The sequence below is a fragment of the Limulus polyphemus genome, unplaced genomic scaffold (assembly GCF_000517525.1).
Source record: "Limulus polyphemus unplaced genomic scaffold, Limulus_polyphemus-2.1.2 Scaffold108, whole genome shotgun sequence".
NCBI classification, from domain to species: domain Eukaryota; kingdom Metazoa; phylum Arthropoda; class Merostomata; order Xiphosura; family Limulidae; genus Limulus; species Limulus polyphemus.
The window spans coordinates 351,556-374,710 of NW_013665718.1; the positions used below are offsets into that span (position 1 = coordinate 351,556).

A 23,155-nucleotide genomic window follows, 5' to 3' on the forward strand; every position below is an offset into this window, starting at 1 on the left:
ACAAAATGGTTACAAGGTTGGTCCCTGGCTGTGATGAAAGAGGTCTCTGTGATGTATGCATCTTTATTGTTTGAGTCTGTCTTGGGGCATGGTATACTGCTCCTGATGCCATTTCTGCTCCTTGCAATGATTTTAACTTCCTACAATGTCTTAAGTATAATAAGGTGAATTCTGCTGTTTCAAAATCTGCCTGTCAAAAATTTGCTGGACATCTATGTATCTCAATGAGGAACTCTTTGGTTTTGGATTTTTTTATTCAGCTGTATCCACAGAGACAAAACAAACAATGGTAAAGACACTAAATGAGACAGAAGACTGAATATCCAACTAAATATCAAGAAATCTGAGGACATGTCAGTTGAGGATCTCATCAGACTTCTTCAGGTGCTTCAAAATTTCATCTGGATTATGACCCTGAGTCAGGGGAATTCTGAGAGGACTGTGAACAGTTCAACACTTGAATGTGGTAAATGACAATGATGAAAGGGGTGTGCCAGTATTAAGGAGTATGATGGCATCATAATTAAGAAAGAAGAACAAAAACAATTCCTCCTTCAAGCTGTGTAGGATCATAGAATATTCTTTCCTAATAGCAAGAAGGAATCAATAATAACGCAAAAGTGACTAACCACATTTAAATAAGCCATTTATAAAATATAACAAATGTTTTTATATCACATAGTATAGTCCACTGCAGTCTAGAACTTAAACTTCATTGAGCAACCTCCATTTATGACCAAAAATGAATGAAGTTTGACATTTAATGTTTATTTGTACATTGAAAAAAGATAAGGAGTGAGAGCTTTAGAATTTTTAACATGAAATTTTACCTGCAGATAAGAACCACCTAAGTGATCAGTATATGATTTTATATGTTTTGTTTTCTAATTTCATAACATTTGATAGGTTTTACCCTGTGATCATGTGTTATTATATATAAATTTCTACTGTGTTGTATGTATTTAGATATTAATATTTGAATCATTATTTCTGGAAGAGTGTTACAATATTACTTACATGTTATTATGGGTAGATATTTAACTCTAGTTTTTCCTTCACTTGAACACTGATTAAGTAGTTAATGTTATAGGAGGAAATTCAGTTAATGGAAGTGGACCTTCTGGGGATACTACTGGAACTGTCCTAAAAGCCTACTTCCCCCAGTCAATTTATCTACGATTTGATACAGCTAACATTGATGGTATAAGGAAGAAATTGGTAGAGTTTAATGAGAAAATTCCCTTAAGCCAACAGGTAACAGCTAGTGAGATAGTAAGTGTACTTAACCTTATTGATTCAGAAGAAGATCCTACAGATCAACAAATGGCATCATTGGAGAAAATTATTCACTGGCCAAAAGGTAGGTGAAGATTGAAGTAGTAATAACAAAAGTCTGAATTCAGGAACACAGTAGATTTATGAGGCTTTATAATACTCATCTATATGCAATAGCCTAACATGTTATAGGAAGCCATACAGTAAGATTTTCAAGTGAGAAATGACAAATATATATACTACTTCAGATGATGAATGAATAATGTTTTATTTTTGTGTTTAAGTTGGCGTGATTGTTTTTTTTATTAATAAAAAAGTATCAACTTTGAAGAAGGCTTAGTTTTTAAACTTCATTATATTTGTTAATTCCAATTACTCATCTCAAAAATAATGTTGAGATCAAGATTGGTTCAAGATGTTCTTAACAATGTGCCTTTTTCTTTGTTTTATTCCCCATTAATAAGCTTTTAAAAATGTGTATACTGTACCAGGCTTACAAATTAAAAACATTTGCTAGCATTTGTGATCACAACATGACAACTGGTACCAAGAGGAAGCAATATTAGTATTTGTTTTTAACTTATATGCTAACAAGTTGAGGCACTCGTTCTACATCCAGGGTTATAAGGATTGAATATAGGACTTGAATTAATAGATTAAATCAAGAAATTATATTTATATGCAGATTTGTTTCACCAATAATTTACAACTTCTTTATTTTTCATATACTGCATTACACATTACAGAAATGGCGTTACAGTTAGTTTACTTTTACTAATCTCCCTCTTCAGCCTCAGTGTTTGTTGATACTCTGAGTGTTACTTGATAGACCACATAAGAAATTCTTCCTCTTTCCTGAGATTTCTTGGTGATCCTACTCTTGAACACCCAATGTAGAACTGACTATGTGAAAAGTGGAGGTTTTCAGATGAAGCCTTGCCATTTTTCCTGGCAAAAATATGAATGTTTGACATTTTCAATGAAATAACCCAAAATAAAAAATTTTAGGAATAAAAATTGGTCCAAGGCTGTTGAGACATGGGCTAAACAAACATATTGTTATTGTGGGCATGGCTCAGGGAGGGTAGAGCCAGGTAATAACTACCCTGTGGTCGAATGTATCATTGTACCAAATTTCTTACTTTTATATAGATGTCAATTATTAGGCTTACATCTAGTTTTTACCTTTATATTCTGCCCAAAATAATATTTTAAACATTGTAGATGCTGAAAATTATATTTTTTTGTGTTTGGGTGGTGTTGAAATAAATATTTTAATATGCACTGTCATTAATTTTGATTAACCCTTTCGAGATGGGTCATAGGTGAAAGGCTATGTCATCTCGTTTGTTACTTGCATTCAAAATTTTATTAAACTACTATTTCATGAATTTATGTCAATAAGTTTGGTATCAAACTGTAGATTATAATTCAAATCTTAGTACTGTATGTTACTCAATTTTTTAGTTTAAAAGCAAATATTAAAAAAACAGATAAACATCAATTTTTGTGTGTCATGTGGTATGCTGAATACAGCATTGGTTCAAATTAGATGTTTGTGAAGTCAAAATACCAAGTCTATAGTTTCGAATGAATTAGAAACTCAAATTACCGATATTGACAAGTTACAATATAAAATAAGAGCCTCTTATCTTTTCAATGTGCTAAGATATTGCCTATGTAATAAATCAAACACAGTGGCACCCTGCACACCTCTTTCCATTTTTGGGAGTGCTCCCTTATATACACTTACTTTTATATATGACATGAATAACTGATTGGAAGGTCAGAATGTCCCTCTAGTGGCTCTCTCAGCCATTTTAACGGACTTGCCGCCATTTCTTTCTTTTGAACCAATATTTCAACGAGGTAGTGTGTGTCTATAGTCTGCTCGATGTTTCATATTTTTTTAGACTAAAATACATCTTAGTTACTAAGCTTTATAAATTATAGTGGAATTCTATGGTATTAATGTAGCAATGTATAATTTTTGTTATTCAAATGTATATATATATATATAACCTAAAAAAATATATTTTGTTTCATATCCTTCATATACAAAATTTTTAAAGGCTTAGCAACCTACATAAAGCAGTAACTGAGTATAAAACGTTGTAACTAGAAGAGATAACTGTTTGCTTTACTTCTTTATTCACTGTTCTCTTTTTTAGGAAAAATGTTTTAAGAACTTATTTCAAAATAGCAATAAACTATATACATATCTAATAATTGAAATGTGACTGCATTTTACAAAATATTAGTCTACTAAAACAAAGCCAAGACAAGTTACTTTGCACAGACCAAAGGTCAATTTTATGTTATTTGATACGGTAACGTGAGTGCATGTCATTGTAACTTCTGTACTGTTAGCCAGGCATGGCTGAAAGATAAATATATATAAATGTATAATGTTATGAGATTTAAGCTATTTAGTCTAAACATTATGTTTTCTGTTCATTCTAGAATGAAAAGGCACAATTTATATTTATTTCCTAATTTTTTAAGGTGGTTGTGAGACCGGTCAAATCTACCAAACCCATACAGAGATTATTACTGAAAATAGTAGATAAAATATAAAGTTTTTCTTGAGAAACATTTGATAACCATCTCGACATTATAAAGATTTTGTATGTGAAATTTCAAAAGTTCTGCTGCATAAAAGTATTTTTAATCATAAAATGAATATTTCTTTGCATGAGAGATAGGCAACATGAGAATAACACTGCTTTATAAACCTTAAGACTTAATAAAAAATATTTTTATTTTGCATATGAATGCAATAAATTTATTTGGTTGAGGCTAAGCACAAAACTACACAATGAAATATTTGAGCTGCACCCACCATGGGTATCAAAATCCAGTTTTTAGCCTTCAGACTTACCACTGAGCACTGGGGAGCTCTAAACATAAAAAATTGTTAGGAATAAGTAACATTTTATTTTACAAAATTGTATGTCATTTAACTCATTTCAGCAAGGGCTCGGCCCCTAGGACCGACCTCGTAACCATTTTGTGCTTGTTATAGTTTTCATGCTATAACTTTGAAATTAGTAAGCGAATGTTAATAAAATTTGGCAGATTATCAGTAAACATTACCAGTTTTGAGATCATATACTCAGTTTTTATCAAAATTGCTTAATTTGTTAAAGTTATGATTCTCCAAAAAATGTCAAAGTTAGACCCACTGACATCTTTCTTATAATTTGAAGCTAACAAAGCCTAGGAAGTTATATGTTTTAGTTACAAAAAAGGCATTTAGTGTACTTTTTACTGATGTGCATAGAAAATTTCTGTCTTAAGCTTCAGTGTTCCCATGTGGGAACATATTAATTGGATGGACATACAAATTTATGAACGATATTTGAGTAAAAATATAAAAAATATGTAAAAATAAGAGTGGTTGCTGAAAGGGAGCCATGAGCAGTAGGAAAAAAATGTAATTAATTTTAGGCCTAAACCTATTTATTTTTCTTTGAAAAGTAGGCTGTTTGATTAATGTTACAAACAAAACATGAAAACGTAATGTAAACTGATGGAAACATTACAATTTCCATAATTAAATGTCTTATGTAGTTGGATTAAATAAGAGTAACACTAATTTGATACTAAAATACAATGATTCTTCACAGTAAATGAAAAGGAGTTCAGTTAAGTGTACTGTTTTGTGTACTTGGAATTGTAAAAAGTCATTCTTTCAAGCTATGCAAAATGATAAATGCCACACAGATATACATGCTCAGTATGTTTATGACAGTATGTTTCAAATTCTTGCATCATACTTTTGTTTCAGATATTGACCATGTGGAGGAAAGAGTTTGTAACTTTATGGTACTTGATAAACTTCTATATGGGCTTGTTCATTTTGACCAACTTTCCAACTACCACGTAACCATGAGGCTGTACTAAATGCATTTTCCTAAAATTTGGCAAGCTTTTGGTAAACATAACTAGTCTTTTTTTGCAAAAAAACAAAACAAACAAATTTCTAAATTAAGTATTTTTGCAACAGATTCATCTGTGAATATATGGAGTCACAGTCTCACCTAGACTGATTAGTCTGTGTGAAAGATGATTTTTGATGTTAACGTTAAAAATACTTTTTTTTCATATCATTTGTATGACCTCTAGAGCCTTCTAAATGAATATCAAGTTTTTTTCAGTAAAACTTTATAGTTTATCTTATATTTTCTTTACACTATACAAACTCAGTCCTTTTTTTAGACCTTGTAACCAACACAAAAAATGAAATAAATATAATTTTTTTTCGTTTCCGAAACTGCAGATTGTAACAGAAACAGCTTCAGGCTTGTACCAATATACACCTGTTTTTAATTTTATAGTTGTGTGAATTGTGTCTGACCAATAAACATGTGTAACAAAAGTTGTATACACATAATGAGCAAATAGCTGAAATTACAATAAAACAAAATACTGAATTATATAATACACTTTCAGCTCGTGTGCTTATCCCACTGATAACTTTTTTTTATCTAAACTAACAAGTTTCTAATTTTTACATTTTACTACTTGTGGGTCTTGTTAATTTTTTTTTTTTTTGCAATCAGTCTTGATAAAAGTTTTTCATAAATTGTGGTAATTATTGTTTAATTGAAATATTCAATTAAGAATACAATGCTCTATAACTATTATAATTTCACTGGCTTTCTAACTAAGCTATAAGTGCATTAAAATATTTCCCTTACTTTGTCAAGGTGACTCCACAACAGTAACTTTGAATCTGTAGGCCAAATAATTCAAAAGTTGTCATCACACGAAGCTAGCCTGTTATGTACTAGACAACTGTCTGGATGAGAATATGTTATTTCTTAAGTGCTAGGGATTTCATAAATGTTTGTAATTAATTTTCCAGGGAAGTCTATATTTGCCACCGAGTTACATTTTTTTTTCTCACCAGACAGGCATTCTAAATTTTGTATAATTTTTTGTGCTTTGACCTAACTTTGCAGTAAATTTAATGTATGTTTTTGAGAATATAAAAATAGTGTAAATGAGGCAATGAAATGTTCAACATGCAAGACAGGTGAAATTAGTTCTTTTAAGCAACTAAGCTGAAAACAAGGTTAATAGAAGGTACATTACTTTAGTGAAAGGGTGTGATTTTAGGCCAATTACAGCATTGTTTTCTCTCTATTTATCAGGGTTTAAAACATCTCATGATTCCAGTTAATTACAACATAATGCTCCTTGGCAAAAATAGCATGAGAATTCATGTTTTGTGCTGTCATTTGCTGAAGGGAGCATATTGATTTCAATATTCATGTTGTACATAAGACTAGTCCTGCAGTTAAAAAATGTTAATATTAACTTTGTGCTGAATTATACCAAATGAAACAAAATCTAAAAAGAATGCAATAACAATGTTGAAAGATAAACTGAAGTAACTAAGCAACAATTAAAAGTATCCAGTGTAAGTGCTCACTGTCATTTATAGAATATATTGTACTGTGTAACTAATGTTGAATTGATTTTTGTATTCTTCCAATAAAACAAACTTTCACATATTTAAATCATTTACTTAGTATATGCATTTCATATCATCTAAAAAAAATTAGGTTGCAAAGTGAATTTTTATAGTTACACAGATTGAAAATGTTGAATCATAATGTAGTCTGTTGTTATAAATTAAGTATATTAACAGTTTTCTTCTGTGTGGAATATGTATTACATTTTTACTTTACTTTCAGAATACGTATTTCCAGCACTAGATATCCTTCGCTTAGCTGTCAGGAATTTTCCTGTGAATCAGCGTGTTTCAGAAACAGCTGGAGTTCAAATGTGCAAACACTTGCTCAACTTTGTACAAGATAATGAACCTGCTCCAAACCAATTTCTAGCCCTTCGTACTCTGTGCAACCTTTTTTGCCACAAGCCAGGAGAAAATATTACCTTGAACCAACGAGATCGTATTTTGACTGAGATTTTGAGCTCTGTAGATAGTGGGAACAAAAATATCCAAATAGCTCGTGCAACCCTTCTTCTCAATTATTCTGTTGCATTCCACAAACAGCATGACTTACAGGCAAAATGCCAGTGTTTGTCTGGAGCAGCTGTTCTACTACCGACCTTTCCTGATAATGAGGCACGGTTTCGACTTTTGGTAACTATAGGAACTCTTATTTGGGGAGACTCGGATGTTATTGAATATGCTAAATCATTAGATTTGCTTTCTCTTATAGAAAAATTTAAAAAAATCAAAGAACCAGAGAAGATAGAAAACTGTGCAGAAACTTTGATTGCAGTTTTAAAATGAAAAATTATTACTTTAAACATTTTTGACATATGGTATTACATGTATGTTTCATTTAGCCTTCATTGGTGTGATAGTTGTAAAAATAAGTACTTTTAATTTAATTTTATCTGAATATTTTTTCATGTCTCTTAAGTTAGAAATGAAGGGACCCCCCCCCCCCCCTCCAGCTAAGCAATTATTTTATCCTTTCCAGACAGGAAGTGCAACACTTATATCCCTAGATTTCTTTCTTCTTATAATAGCTATAATTAGTTCAACTTGCATTAAACATAGAACAAGCTTCCCAAATATTACCTAGTTTTGGCTTTAAAAAATTTATTTTTGAGGGATACTTTTAAAAAAAACAACATTAAAAATAATTATTTCCTTTTACTTTTTTTAATGGTAATCATAGAGTACAATTATATATATAATCAGTTTTAACTCAGTCGACATTCATTCACATTTTTATTTTGCTAATAGCAATTGTCATCATTCTGGCTATACTTTTAAAAAAACTACCAGATTTATTGGTGCCCTTTCAGACTGATAGCAATATTTTTCCTAACAGTATTCTTGATCAAAATAAAAAAACTTCCTTTAAAAAAATTATACCCTATATTTTTTAAACATAAACTTAAGAATGCTCTATATACAAGGATTTGAGTCACCACAATATTTTATTGTCACCTACTTACTGTACTCTCTATACTTGATAAGGCTTACCTGATGTCTTTTCAGTTATACTTGTTCGAAAGCTAAGAAAATTTCATTATAACATGAAAACGTTTTTGCAAATGAAAAGAAGATCTAAAGAAACAATAAAAAATTCACAGATCTGTGGTTTGTTCCTAAGTCTTGTAAACTTTCCATTACATTCAGTTCTTATTTTCCAAGAAACTATAAGTTACATCTCACATCACTGTACATTTATATTAGCAGTTTATAATCTGCTCTACCTAATGGTATTTAAACTTTGTCTGTAGCTGTTTTCTAAAGCAGAAATACACTAATAGTTGTTCTGATCACGTACTGTGGGATAGTAAAAGGGTGGGAATGAGAGGCTATACTATAAAATCTGAGAAAGAAATAGAAAATCATGTAAGAATCAAAATTTTGAGAAAGGATGATAGGTTTATATTTGTTAAGTTACTATGGTTTAGGATGAGCAGAACAATTGTAAACAAGTTAAAAGTGTGTTGTTCATAGGCAAGGGTTCATGGATTTGTGAATTACAAAATGATGAAATAATGTTTCCAGAATATTTTTGACTAAACATTTCTTGAAAGAGAATCATTATTTTTATTAAAGTTTTGAAATTTGACAAACAGGTGTGCATTTGGTACTTGAAAAATATTCAACTGTCTATAAAGGGTTAAACCATTTGAATTGATGGCATTATTAAGCAGTCACAAGTAGCGAATCAAGATCATTGAAACCAGCAACTTTAACATTACTGTTTTGAACTGTTCAGGTATTTACATGGGACACTAAATGCACAGATAGATACATCGTATCATTTAATTATACTTATGCCAAAATTCAATCTTTGCAAAGTTGTATATAGGCATATAATTATCATGCATAGCAAGATACTTGTTAGTATAGAGTAATGAATGAACATTTGATTTTCAGTTTTTTTGTTAACTTTAGTCCTAAGAAGGGTTTGAGATTTGATCTCTCCAGTTTTATAACCACAGCACAAGTAAGGCAGTTTTAACGGAAATGAAAACAGCTAGCTTCTGGAATGATCCTATTAGGCATATATTTATTATGGTGCCACACTATCCTGTAAAATTAGCCTAATTAATTAAAGCATCTGCACAGTAAGCAAAAGTGTGAGGTCAAATTCGCCTTTGTCATAATTCTTTTGCTGAAAAAACATTCTATACTCACAAGTTAAATCAGCTTTTATGTGATGCTAAAAGTGCATACAAGATCTAGCACACAAATAAAGGCAAAGACATTAATAGTGAATAATTCATAACTTTGACAATTATCAAAAATACAATATTTTCATTATAAATCAATTTCATTTTTTGTGAGCAGTGTAAGAAAGTTATTACAGTGACTCTCCACTTTCAAATTCCTATTGGCCAAAATGCAAGTTAATTTGCTAGGAAGGGAGTAGGTACTTTGACCATTGTGTTAGTTTTTACTACTGAAACAATTGTATGGTAAATGCATGTTGTGCATTATGATCATACCATATTTGGATTAATGGTGAAAATTTATATATTTATGTGCCTTCAAGTTTTTCTTCTGTTTTCTCTTATATCTGCATGTGACAAGCCATAAACAAGTGAGAAATTGTAATATTTTCATGTAAGGTACCTACTGTAGTGTTGCCGTAACACTGAATTACAGATCATGTGTAAATAAAGTGTATTTTTGTTGCAGTTTACATTACAGTAAAGTTAAATAAACTTTGTTCAAATCCTGTTAGTATTACATACATTGACTGTTTGCACATGAACAAAGTCAACATTTAATGTCAAATATAGTGTGACTTGGCCGCATAATCTCTCATGACTAATAGTGTTTAAATAAACCTTTTAAAACCTATTAATAGAATATCAGTTTTATCTGTCTACTCCAGCAGTTTTTAAGCACTCTAGTGTTATTTCCTTAACTACAAGTGTGTCTTCTGGTTTCATGTCAATAAGAAATAAACACCAAAGAAACATGGTGGTACATAGCATAATCTACCATACAGCTGTTTTCTGTTTTTCTCTCCCAGTAGTCAGCCTAAATCATAATATTCTGTCTTTAACATAATGTTTGTCTAAAGTTATCTCCTCTGGTATGTTTTTTTTTCTTTTACTTCATTACAATTTTTAATCCTTGTTTTTAATAAATAGTAAAATAAATTTAATTAGAAGTACTGTTTTCACCTTCCTTATTTACTAACCTACATCCACTGCAGGCACATGATGATTCCATCATATCCATACACATTTTAAAATTCTCAGATCCTTCAAAATCTGGTTTACTTCTCACGCTACATGCAAAATATATTTTTCCCAATTCTCAAGAAATGCCCTTCTAGTGAATCAGCGGTAAGTTTGAAGTTTTATAATGCCAAAAAATCGGGTTTTAATTACCCATGGTAGGAACAGCACAGATGGCCCATTGTGTAGCTTTGTGATTATTAATAAACGTAAAAACTATAGAAACCAAAAAAGAAAAGCTTGATCAAACCTTTTCTTGGTGTAGGAACTTTAGTCCAGTTTCAAGTAGTTGAGAAATATGTGGATCAACTTTTAAATTGGTAGCTGTAGTCTAAGACAGTTTAACTATGATAATATATTTTGTAAACATATTATCAATCTTGATATAAAAATTACTTTCAATCTGAGGTATATTCACAGAAGTTAACAGGAATAATGTGTCAAAAACCAGTCATCATTACGATGTTAAATTTTAACAAAAAAATTGATGTTTCTACCAATCCAGCTTCTGTTACACACTTAATTTAAACATCAACTTGACTGAAACTATAAAATCAAAGGAGAGTACTGCAACATCAGAAAACAATTAATATAAAGAACACAAACTCACTAAACATACAAACTAGTTTATAAATTTTTTAACATAAATATTACCAAATATTATGCTGTCTCATAATCACAAAAAATGAACCTTAAACAAAATGATGCAAGATTAATTGAAATTAGGGATTTTAGACTAATTTTGAAGAAGGTTGTAACCAACATGCAGTTAGTAACAGTAAAAAAAATATCTTTGTAAGTTACAAATTTTAAATATAGATCTGTGCATTCAAAACTGTGTGAGAACTGTCTTGAAATCTCCAATGAAATATCAGAAGTATGATTTGTGTACAAGATTTTTGAGAAGAGAGTAGAGAAGTCTTCATCAATACTGAAAAGCAGGCCAAGTTTATCAATTATATTCTAGAATGTATGATTCAAATACTTCTAAGAAAATAGGTTTTACTCTAATTTTTCAAAGAAATATTTATCCATTAGATCAATCTGGAAATTTTGTGTGTGCAATTTTATTCATCATGTCAATTGGGTAAATAAATATTTACTAACTTCGTAAAGAATATCATGGTATATTAATGAATAACATTTTATGAAATTTCTTCCAAAAAAAGAAGCAATTTTGGAGTGTTTTATTTTTAGAAAATCCCTATTCAAGTCACTGGAAAATTTGTTTGGTCCCTACAATATGAAATACAAGGTAATTTGCATGCATTTTATAAACTTAGTTTGAAAACATTTATATTTATCAAAAACAAAATGTGTCAAATAATTCAATAGATATGTTTAATTTATTGTTCAAGATATAACATGAAATTCTACACCATACAAATGTATAAAAAATGAAAATAACCAACTAATGGATCTGCTCGTTAAGAAATTGAGGTTTACTTTGAGAATAATGTAATTAAATGGATACTAACTCAACCAAAAGCTAATTTTTACATGTCAGATTTTGTACACTTTATTAAGAGTAAATTGACATGTCATTAATATTACTTTTCACAAAATATAACATAACGTTTTGGGACAACATGGGACCTCTTGGTCCATCTTGGCTGTTCCATTCTCTAAACTAAATTAAAATGATTAAAAACCTTAAAGCCAGCCCTTTTCATACTTATCAAGCTTTTTCTTAAACTCACTTAAATTTACTACTTCTACAACACCTGAAGGCAACCCATTACAAAGGCCAACCACCCTGTTAGAAAAATGAAACTGCCTTAGCTGAAGATGAGTCATACCTTGTCAAAATTTATATTGGTGGCCCCTAGTCCTACTATTCCCATTGTTAAATATAAAAAAGATGCATCAACACTATCAATTCCCTTTACAATCTTAAACACCTCAATCAGATGCCCCCTAACTTCTTTTTTCAAGTAAACCTTCTCTGAACCCTTTCCAACAATTCAATGTCTTTCCTAATGTAAGGAGCCCAAGACTGAACACAATATTCCAAATGTGGCCTAACCAGTGACATGTACAATGAAAGTATAAACTCTTTAGACTTTTATTCAGTATTTCAAATACAATATGTTAAATACATTTTTCTTATAATTCTGTTATAGAAAATACAAGATTTTTATAATTTGGTTTTAATGTTTCATTAAAGCATTGAAACAGTATTTAACCATGAAGAGGATGTTTTCCAAAATTTATTTTTATCTTTATTAATTTGGCTCAAATATATAAAATAAAATTTCAAACATGTTTACAAATACTAAATGCCACTTATAGTGAAATGGGTTATGAAAGAAAAATAGCTAAAAAAACACTACTATGGCAAACTCATTTGTTCTACATGTATGTAACAACATCTAAGAATTTCAATGAACTATTATGCAGTTCTTATTTCTTGCACCTCTTGTGATGTTATGAAAACCTGTTGTTTTTTTTGCATCATTGCAAAAGCTATGTCCATAACCAGAAAACCTCATAAGAAACATATTTTTAACAGTAGGTCAACTAATGAAATAGTTTTATTTAGTTTAAGCCTGAACTAATTACACTAGTTCATCAATTAAAAACAGAAAACCTGAATTACATTTAGTACAACTTTATAATGGAAATATATTTACATTTCCACTATATATATATCTTTGAGCAATTTCCACTTCAAAGAAGCAAAATATAATCAGTGTTTTCTTAAGTATGTACATGGTAAAAACATGTATTACGTGAAAACATTTCTAAATTGCTTTATTGAAGAGGAAATTATTCAAAGTTACATAATATGTAGATATATGTAAATATGCATATGAAGCTCTACTAGAGGGCTATTAATGGTATAATTCAAAAAAGCTGACTCGAAATATACAATTTTTCTCCAGTAGTTGTTTTGATAGCTTAAGAAATATGAAGCTATTAGTTTATACACTTCCTAAGTGGGACCTCATGATGTAAGTTGACTTCTTATTTTGTTTGCTTGGCAAATCAGTCTTTATATGAATAGATGCAAGGCCATGTTCTTAAAATATCAGGGCAGATGAATCTAATTTATAAACCCCGTGTAAAGGTTTAAATATGCTGACTCTAGCAAAAATGAACCATGTCTCTACATTAGGATCATCATCTGAACATAAAACCTCACATTAAAGGATAAGAACAACATTTTATTACTAGCACAAACATAATGACAATAGATGACAGGTGATACATATACCCTATATATCCTTTTTACAGACTATTGAAATGGGAATATTAAATTAATCTTTTTTTTTTAAATTAAGAAAATACAAAAATATGAACTACACATTTTTTTTTGAAAGTGAAACATTAAAAATAATTTTTTTTTTACAAATTCTCATTTTCTATGGTCTGCAATTATCTTCTGTTTGTGCTGATTATTACGAGCACAATGCGTAAAATAAAGTTATTAGTATTTGCAAGCTGGATGGCACTACGTAACAAATCCAATCAAACAGCCAGTCAAAAAACCCCAAGATGCAAGAGAACTGTTAATCAAGGGAATTATATTCACCCAGCAGCACTTGCTATTTACACAACTATTCTTAACACGTTCGCTGCCACCAGTAGTATTACTAATTCCTACCCTAGTGCTAACCACACACTTTTTTTTTACTTAACCCAGGTGTCTAATATTTATATGGGTAACTATACTATGTTTAGCTCATTAAAACTACTTATAATATATGACCCCCTGGTGTGTCACGAGGTCCATAACTAAAAGTCAGTTGTGATTCACTGATGGGGTTCCTGGCAGCAAATGTGTTAACTACATACACTTGACTACGACTGTTATAACAACAAAGATAAGAGCTGTATGTTCATTGGCACGTCATCATTTAAACCTTTGGCCTTCTGTTCAGCAACTCAGTCTAAATAAATAAACAGCCAATAATGTTTTTAAATTTACTGCTGTTCTCCGTTATTTTAATGCTTATATCAGTTTGGTTGAAATTGCATGAAAAGTTTATACAGATTACCATAATTCCAATGTACCCACTAAAAACACCTGCAAGACAAATAATGAACTTTTGCACATAGGGACAATAATTAACATTAATGAAAAATGGGATTGTGGAGTTCAAAGGATTTCACGCTGAATGCAATATTCATTACTATTTGTATAAAAAAAAAAGTGTATTTTGGTGCCAACATAAGAATTTTTTTTATTATTCAATCAATTTATTATGATTTAGTTATTCCTATATCAGAAGGAATACTAAATTAGAAAAAAAAAATAAAGTTGGGACAACAACTGTTCCAATTTAAAGTTGGATGGGATGTGTGATAGATAACCACAATATGGAGCTGGCTCAATTTTAACAAAATTATCGGTCACTTTATCTGCATAAGTTTATTATTTTAATCATAAGAACAGCAATAAATGAATAATATAACACTTATAACTTTATTAAATCTATTATTTTCAGGTAAGAAGCAAATACAGATATTCTATTGTATCTTAGTTATTTGGAGTACTACATTATTGGTATTTCTTTTTCACAAAAGTCATTATATCCTGATACGGAAATCTAAGTATAACTAATAATCACTCTATATGGTACTCTTTATAAATGTAAAACAAGAATTTTCCTTAATAAAACAGTCATATTTTTACATGTTTTACCTGTATGTGTGCAGGCAAAAATAAAAAATTTGGTAAAACATACTTTCCAAAATTTTAACTTATTTCTTCTTCCTCAAAAAACTAGTTTTATTCCAATTATATATAGCTGATAAAACTAAACTCTTTCACAAGACACAGTTTATAAGAATAAACTATTAGGTTTGCTGTGCATTTTTATTTTCAATATTTAAATTTGCAGTACATTTTTAAAAATCACCCATTCCCTCGGGTACCAAAATGGCTCAGATTTAACATTTCTGTTCTAAAAAACTAGTTCTTTGACAAATCAGGTCAAAGATTCTCATTTCTGCTGATAGTCTTAATTATGCACCTATTAGTTTTTCATTGAATTAAAATACCAAATTAAGTACTTTTTCTAGCTGTGATATTTTCTCATATTTCCATCATTTTACTAACATTATCAATCATTTTTAAGTTCCTCTAGGCACAGACCACATTTACAAACTCACTATTATTATTATGAAGTAATAACCAATGAAACTGTGTTACATAATCTCAAATGCATAATTTATTCTGCTACAATCACCTAATAACTTATTACATTACTGAAGTGACAAGTACCTTTATTAATCAGCACCTACTTCAATTTTCCACTAAAAACAATATATATGCAGGTGTGTGTTTAGGCCCTGTAATAAAAGGTCCATCTACGGTGTATTTTTAATCCTGCAAATTAACTATCTTCTGTAAAAAAAAACCTCTTTTAGCACTCATTAGCAGAATGATTAAATTTTATGAATTTAAGTTTTGATTAAGTTAAAATCTCCTGCTTTGACTAGTTTTAGTGAGTTGATAAAATTTCAGTTTTTTTAATTAATTGGTTAATTATTTTTATGTTGTATTATGGAGAGGTACATATAAGGAGAAGCCTTGGAAAAATAAAATTATTCCATTAATTCTGATATTTTTTCTATGTAGGAATAACAAAATTCAATTTAAAATTAAAGTTGAGCCCAGCTGCAGTAGTTGAGAGACTACTGCCAGGAAATACATTTTTTTATGTATGTTTTAACGTCACCCAGTATACATAATTAATACACATTTGAAACTAAGACTTTAATGCTCTTAGTATTTAAGAATTCCTTCTTTGTAAATAAAAATGACACTGGAAAGTAATGGTAATGCTTGTACATTTTTACTCCAAGAATATTGTGAAAATTGATGTACATTTCAAAAATTTAATGACTGCAGGATAATGTCAAAATAAACATTATTAACTTTATTTTCAGTTATGTGTATAATCTCTTTATATGTACAAAAGAAATAGAAAGAAAACTTATGAAGAACAGTTTTACCTTTACCCTTTGCAGTGCAAACACACATCTGAAATAATTTTTGATCTATACATATGAAATTTACTAAACAAAATGATTAACCTTTGTATGGCAAAGTTGATGATGATAATAAAAATTATAAAACTATAACTTCTACTTGCATGTTTTACCATAATTAATATTGGAAATATTTATAAATGTATATTCAATATTCCAAGAAATGAAAGATTAGACACCACTGCACATATATAGTGCTTTTTGAAAATTATTTAAGAAGAATAGTTGATACAATAGTTCAGTTAGAATGCTATTTGGTCAAAGTTTTGCCCAACACTGTTATCCATTTTCTTTATTGATTAGCATTTTCACAAGCATCAATCCAATCACTGTAAACATCAATTGGTTCAGATAAATCTGTGCAAAAGTCTAAGGTTAACAAAAATAATTATAAATCAAAACTGAATAAAGCTTCTGAACAAATTAAATTGAACAGTAAAAACATGGATCCAAAATTCAAACTAATCTCTTGCCAAAGTCCAAAAATTGAATAAAAAAATATTAATCATTCATATCTATATGATATTGTTTATAAGTTATTAAAACTTTGCATTCTAAGTACATTTTTGTGCAGGGCTGAATGCAGACCTTTCCATCTGGGTGGTGGTGGTGGGGAATGAAATAAAATTAAACTTTGACAAAATAGAAAATACTGTACTTCATGGGGGAGTTGCAAATGGGGAAACCCCCAAATTTAACAATGATTTTCGTGGAAGGAAATCTGGTGATAAAGTAAAATAGCTTTGTTGAAGATTGAATCAAAAGATATGACCCCTATAACCTGAAAAGATTTCCAAGATTCGTAACCAGTTCTGGTAGCTCTGTTAACGGTACTTTATTGATAAAATTGTAAAGGGACGAAAATGAGCTTATTAGCCCATCAAGGATGTCCCTTCTAGCTCCTAACTATAACCACCCCTTACTAATCATGTATTTATCCAAATTTTCTGCCTCCACCACCCCTGTAGGTAGCTCATTCCAAAAGCTAACCACCCTGTTTGTAAAGTAATACTGTCTAAACTGCAAATGACTCCTACACTGCCAAAATTTGACTAACTAACAAATTTTGTGTTGTAGCAGTCTTGCTAGTAAAAAATAATAAGCACAAGAAAAACATTCCTATTACATATTTCATAAGGAAGTTTTACAGATTCGTACTGTTGAGTGTCAATACGTCTTTGATGCAGGCATTTCAGTCATTTATACTTCAAGATTCTGAGCAACTATAACTGTTTCACTTACTGGTGCCATGCCAGTTTGGCAATCCACATATCAACTGCATGGTATACCCAGGCTAAGTATCATGAAATGGAAATAGTGAGACTGTTGCAACAACAAGTTTGATTCGTTACCAAGGCAATTAGAACGTGGGCCAGTAAGCTAGACTCGTATCATCCAGCTTCTGCAGTGCAGTTTTGCTGGTACTGTGGTTAGAAATAGCATGCCCAAGTTGTTGCTCATTGAAGGTAAGAATAAAAAAAATAAATCATGTAAACTGAATATTCCTTAAAATTTTTCCATGTTTAACACAAATGTTAAGCCTATTTGGCTTCAAATGCTTCACCAGATTTCAGTGATTAAAGCATAATTTTTAATTACAAAATACTTTAGAATATGGTGGCCATCAGCAGTGGGGGAATTTACTTTACTGATCCAGGTGCTTAAGGCCTACATACAATAGCTTCCATCCAAATCAGTTTTCGTGAAAAAGGGAAACAAAAACAGTTATACATAATCAAGATGAGTTTTGATATTTGTCACTGAAGATTTATACATCTAAGTAGGATATATATATACATATTTATGAACATTTAATACATGAAACAAGTATATAGCAGTCCCAAATTTGCTAGTGCTCTCAAAAGTTAAGGTTGAGGCCTGCGGTGTAGGCCTTAAATATTAGGACTTTGATATATTATAAATGTAATGTGTGGTTTTTTTTCAATCAGTACAAGAGTAGTCTTTAGTGACAGAAGCAGTTCTCATGTGAAGAAAAAAATTATTTAATTTCCCCCATTTCAATCTCATTTACGATTATGTTTACAGTCTTATTTGGACAGGAATATTTACTAGAAAAACTTTTACGCATATTTACTTTAGGGCCACTTTGAACATTTAGAAATGAGTTTTACACTTTTAAACAAACTTTGGTTCCAACGTGTAACAGTGGCTATAGCAGTAGATGTTACTATATAACTCTTACAAGGTCCAAAAACAAAGGATACAATTTATTGATGTTTGGAAGTCTTCCATACAAACTCTGCATGTTATTTGTCCAGTATTCCTTTGTCTATCCCTACAAGCACACAAAGGTTATTCTGGTATTTTGTTCAAGAACAGACTAATTCATTTCAATAATAGAAAATTTGTTTAGGTAAGACAAATGTTACACAAAAATTAATAAATAATCAAGTCTAAATATAATTAATTAACTAAACAAGTAATTTGTTTTCCTTATTAGCCAACTTTGGTTCCAATGAGTATTTTACTTTAGAAATGTACATTTAACCTAATAAACATAATGCTTAAAGAACTAGTTTTACCACTTTCATTTTCAAAGTAACATGATGTATTGTTATATATAATTGTTTACAGTATAATGTATTCATAGCATTAATTTTGGTTCTGCTTTCCTGTTTTGAAAAATTATAAATTTTACATAATACACAGAACAAAACTCTTCTTTATTTCAGAGCTATACAGACTAATTATTGTTTGTATGTTACACTTAACAAGAATAAAGCACAACAATCATGAGAAACATCTTTTGATCTTTGAAAAAGATGTTGATGGGAAAGGTAATGAAAAATATAGCAAAAAAAAATGTATTTTAGTGCTTGATAATGCTATTTTGTGCATGTAGTTAGTTGGGTAAAATCATATTAGTGAAATATTTTATTTTTGAGACCTAATCTACTTCGTATATCTCTTTTTTTTCTTTCGCTTGTATTTTAAGCATTTCTTTATAGTTTCAGATCAAACTTACATGTGCCTATAAGTTTTAAAATGTTGTTGGAAGAATCCAGAAATAGAATTCAAAAGTAGTTACATTAAAACAAGCATTCAATGTGATTCATAATAATCTCAAAGAAGTGCATTGCTGCATTTAATATACTGTAGACTTGATTAGTTGTAGGCAAAGTGCAATTCAATATGTACTTGAAACTTCACAATTCCTAAGGGGTAGAATGAATGGTTACCAATTCTTTACCAAAAATAGTTTTTCTATCAACACTAACTTTTAACCCTATTGCAACAACGCCATTTTTAAACCCTTTCTGTGCATGTCACTGACTTACATTCAAGATTTAATTAAACCACCTTAATATGAATGTATTTTAATGAAATTACTATTATCAAGTACATTATAACCTAGTTTTATATTATCTAAGTTTTATTTCTTTATTTTAAAAAGAAAAATCTAAAACAGCAATTAAAACTGCAGTTTTTGTTGTCCTGTGATCTGCTTACAGTTACATGAGCTATTTCACAAGATACTGTAAAAAAAATAATATAGACTGTTGGCATAGAAGATGAAATTAAAGTTCCACCTGTCTTTCATTAGCATCTTGAAAACTTCCAAGAATTTCATGATGGGGGTATGACATTCTAAAATTTCTAAGTTTTAGGTCAGCCACGCCCACTTGCAAAGTCAAAGCTGTGTTGCCAAATGACAGTTTGAAGTTGAATGGCATGCTTATAACCAATAGAAAGAGCAATTTCCCACTATTCAGTTATGGCCTGAAGAAACCTCTACCAGTGTATGGATCTATTGTTTGAGATAGAAAAGAAGCTTAGTCCATTGTTTTCTTGAGGAGTACATAGTGCTTGGCAAGTGTTTCTTGTCTTATATGCTAAACAATTAGATTGCATTTAGGTTTTATGCTTATATCTTAATTAGTTGTGTATTATTTGTGTTTTAAAATGCATATTTGAAAGGTTTATGATTTGTATACATTTAACTTCATGTAGTTTGACTTGTGGAAATGTCTAAGCCAGATGGCATCATCGTATATCTGAGCTTTACTGAAAGAATTTGTGCACGACCTTTACCCTATAATAACAATAGAACAACATGGGGACAGACTGGCATACCTGCATCAAGAATAAAAGACAAAGAACTAGAAAGGAAAATTAAAAATAAACTACAAGTGAAAAAAATAGACATGAAATTACACGTATGACAAAAAGAAATTTCAGAAATATTCTACAAAAATTTAAAAGGTATATACATATTTCCATTCTTAATTTTAATCACTTCATTGCAGTGTATGTTGACGATAATAACAAGAGTTGGTGATATAGTAGAGAAAATATAAATTAAAGTATAAACATTTACCTTAAAACACTTTTGATATTCACTTAGGAGGCTCTAGAGATTATGCAAATGAAATATGAAAACTATAATATAAGAAATAGTATTTTTATGCACAAAATGAAAATCACATTGCATGTGAACTATTCAGAGTCAGAATGCAAATAAGTGCATTGAATAATGAAGCTTTTATTATAAATAGTAGTAAAAAACAAAATTAAATATCTTATTTTTCAAAACTACATACTTATAGGTCCTTTCATCTCAAATTTAAAAGAATTTCATCCAATAGTTTGATTTTTGTAAAGAATTTTCACAAGAGTTGCATACTTGCAATGTAAGTAGTGTGTAGTCAAAGGGTTTAGACCTTCACCCACTGAATTCATAAGATGTAAGGATATGAACAGTTCACACAGTTACAATTTACCCCTATGGGCTTAGTGAGGGAAGCTCATGTCTCTTAAGGTTTCTAATTTTCAAACAATCCTCATTTTCTTTAATTGATTACCCATGGATCCAAGAGTAATAGAAGAAAACACAAAAAAAAAACATGTTAAAACACAAGTGAATTTACTAAAAGACCTCCTAAAAGTTCACCAAACTAAAGATCTATAGATTTTTACACTATCTCACAAAGGTTATCAGTTAAAAACTTAAGTACGGGTGTCAATACATTTGATAAGCAATACAAACTAGCTGTTTCGTGTTGTTAGTTAAACAACAACAACTGCTAATTAACATAAAGTTTACCTTATTAAAAGAAGCGTAGAACTAGCTAAATTAGACTCTATATTTATAGTTTTACCTAACACTTTCAAAGTTAAACACTTAACTACAGGCTATACTTGCAAGAGAACCATTAGCAGCGTACTTTTTAATTATAATAAACTGTTAGATAACAGAGGAGTTTCAAAATATTTTATCCTTTTCATTGCAGATGTAAATAATCGCCTTACATTTAATTTCATATTGACCATGTACTAACCAGTGACTCTGACATAGTAGCTGGCGATTGGTGGCTCTGCACTAAAGTTTAATGGAATTTCACAACAAACATAATTAGTAAATTACTAATTAAAATTTTACATAACTCGTGTAAAAAGGAAAACTCAAAAATTAACCTATTTAAAGAAAGGGTGAAGATAATCTTTAAATGCATAATATACTAAAATAAAAAATCATATGATGGATAGACTAAACTCAGTTTGGTGGATTTTTTTTCATTATATTAACTTGGTTAGTTTAATTAGAGCATCATAATCACATTACTTACTGTACAATTTTCTTACTAGTTTAATCTATTTTTACTCAAGGCACAGCGGCTCATAGAATAGCTCTGAGTTTTTTTCAAGTACAAAACTTTAGCTCATAGCTTCATCTCTTGAAAGATTTGAGATCTAATTACAGCTGCTGCTATTGAGGATTCCCTCATGATTTATTTATTTGTTTGTTCTATCTGTATTGTCCTGCTATTCGACAATAATTAATCACCAAAATGTCATAATAAATAATCTCAGATGTTATGCTACTCTATAAACAGAGCTTGGACACCACTCACTAAATATTGTTAAGAATGATTATATAGTTTTTGCATATACTAGTGTTATGCTTTCCAAGGGAATCAGTGATTATGCATAAAGCAAACAACTAGTTCTTAGGTATGTTGTAAATTCTTTCTTTAATTAATGAGTTTCCTTAAGGATTGGTTAAGATTGTTTAAAATATATATATTTATCTTTCACTTTCTATTATGAAGATTATTTGTAATTGCAGATGCCCATTTAAAAAACTTTACAGTAAATTTCCTAAAAATAGTGATGAATAAATAAAACATGTGCAGTCAACCCAATGCCTTGGATCATAGCATATATGCAATATGATTATCTAATGGGCTGTTTACAAACGTCTTTTATCATTCCATGTGTTATTTCATTAAGGAAAATTGTATTGTGTTTGTATTTAAGCAAAGAAGACTGACAGCAATTCATTGGTGGGAAAAAATGTTTGGGTTTCAATGCAATGGGCGTATCCAGCCCAACTCATGTTTGCTTAGTAGTTGCAGGAATTTTTTTCTACTTGATTTTACTGAGTGCAAGAAAAGACCACTACCAAACTGTTTCACTTCCATAAGAAGTGTCAAAAGGGAGATATTCAATTCAAATCAATTTATTTGACATGGTACAATAAAATCACGCATGTATAAAATATAAACATGAAAAAAAAAACAACAAAAAAACACACACACACACACACATATATATATATATATATATGTGTGTGTGTGTGTGTGTGTGAACAAACAACAACAACGTTCTCTATATATTTTTTCGTTCTATGCTCCTATCATTGTAAGTATTTCTAATC

At 29.9% G+C, this 23,155-nt stretch overlaps 1 protein-coding gene and 1 long non-coding RNA gene across 3 annotated transcripts in view; one reads left to right on the forward strand and one right to left on the reverse strand.

The window, feature by feature from the left end:
• Positions 1-9,968, forward strand: part of LOC106470966 (phospholipase A-2-activating protein-like) — a 48,529-nt gene extending 38,561 nt beyond the window's left edge. For both annotated transcript variants that reach the window (XM_013931557.2, XM_022400403.1), the window contains exons 9-10: positions 1,091-1,360; positions 6,981-9,968. In XM_013931557.2, coding sequence (XP_013787011.1) covers positions 1,091-1,360; positions 6,981-7,546 — 836 coding nt within the window. In that variant the 3' untranslated portion in view covers positions 7,547-9,968. The remainder of the gene's footprint in view (positions 1-1,090; positions 1,361-6,980) is intronic.
• Positions 9,969-13,622: 3,654 nt separating this feature from the next.
• LOC111088959 overlaps positions 13,623-23,155 on the reverse strand; it is a 15,132-nt gene continuing 5,599 nt past the window's right edge. Inside the window, exons 3-4 of the long non-coding RNA XR_002613357.1 lie at positions 18,702-18,772; positions 13,623-16,833 (exon numbers count right to left, since the gene is read on the reverse strand). This is a non-coding gene — a long non-coding RNA (uncharacterized LOC111088959). The remainder of the gene's footprint in view (positions 16,834-18,701; positions 18,773-23,155) is intronic.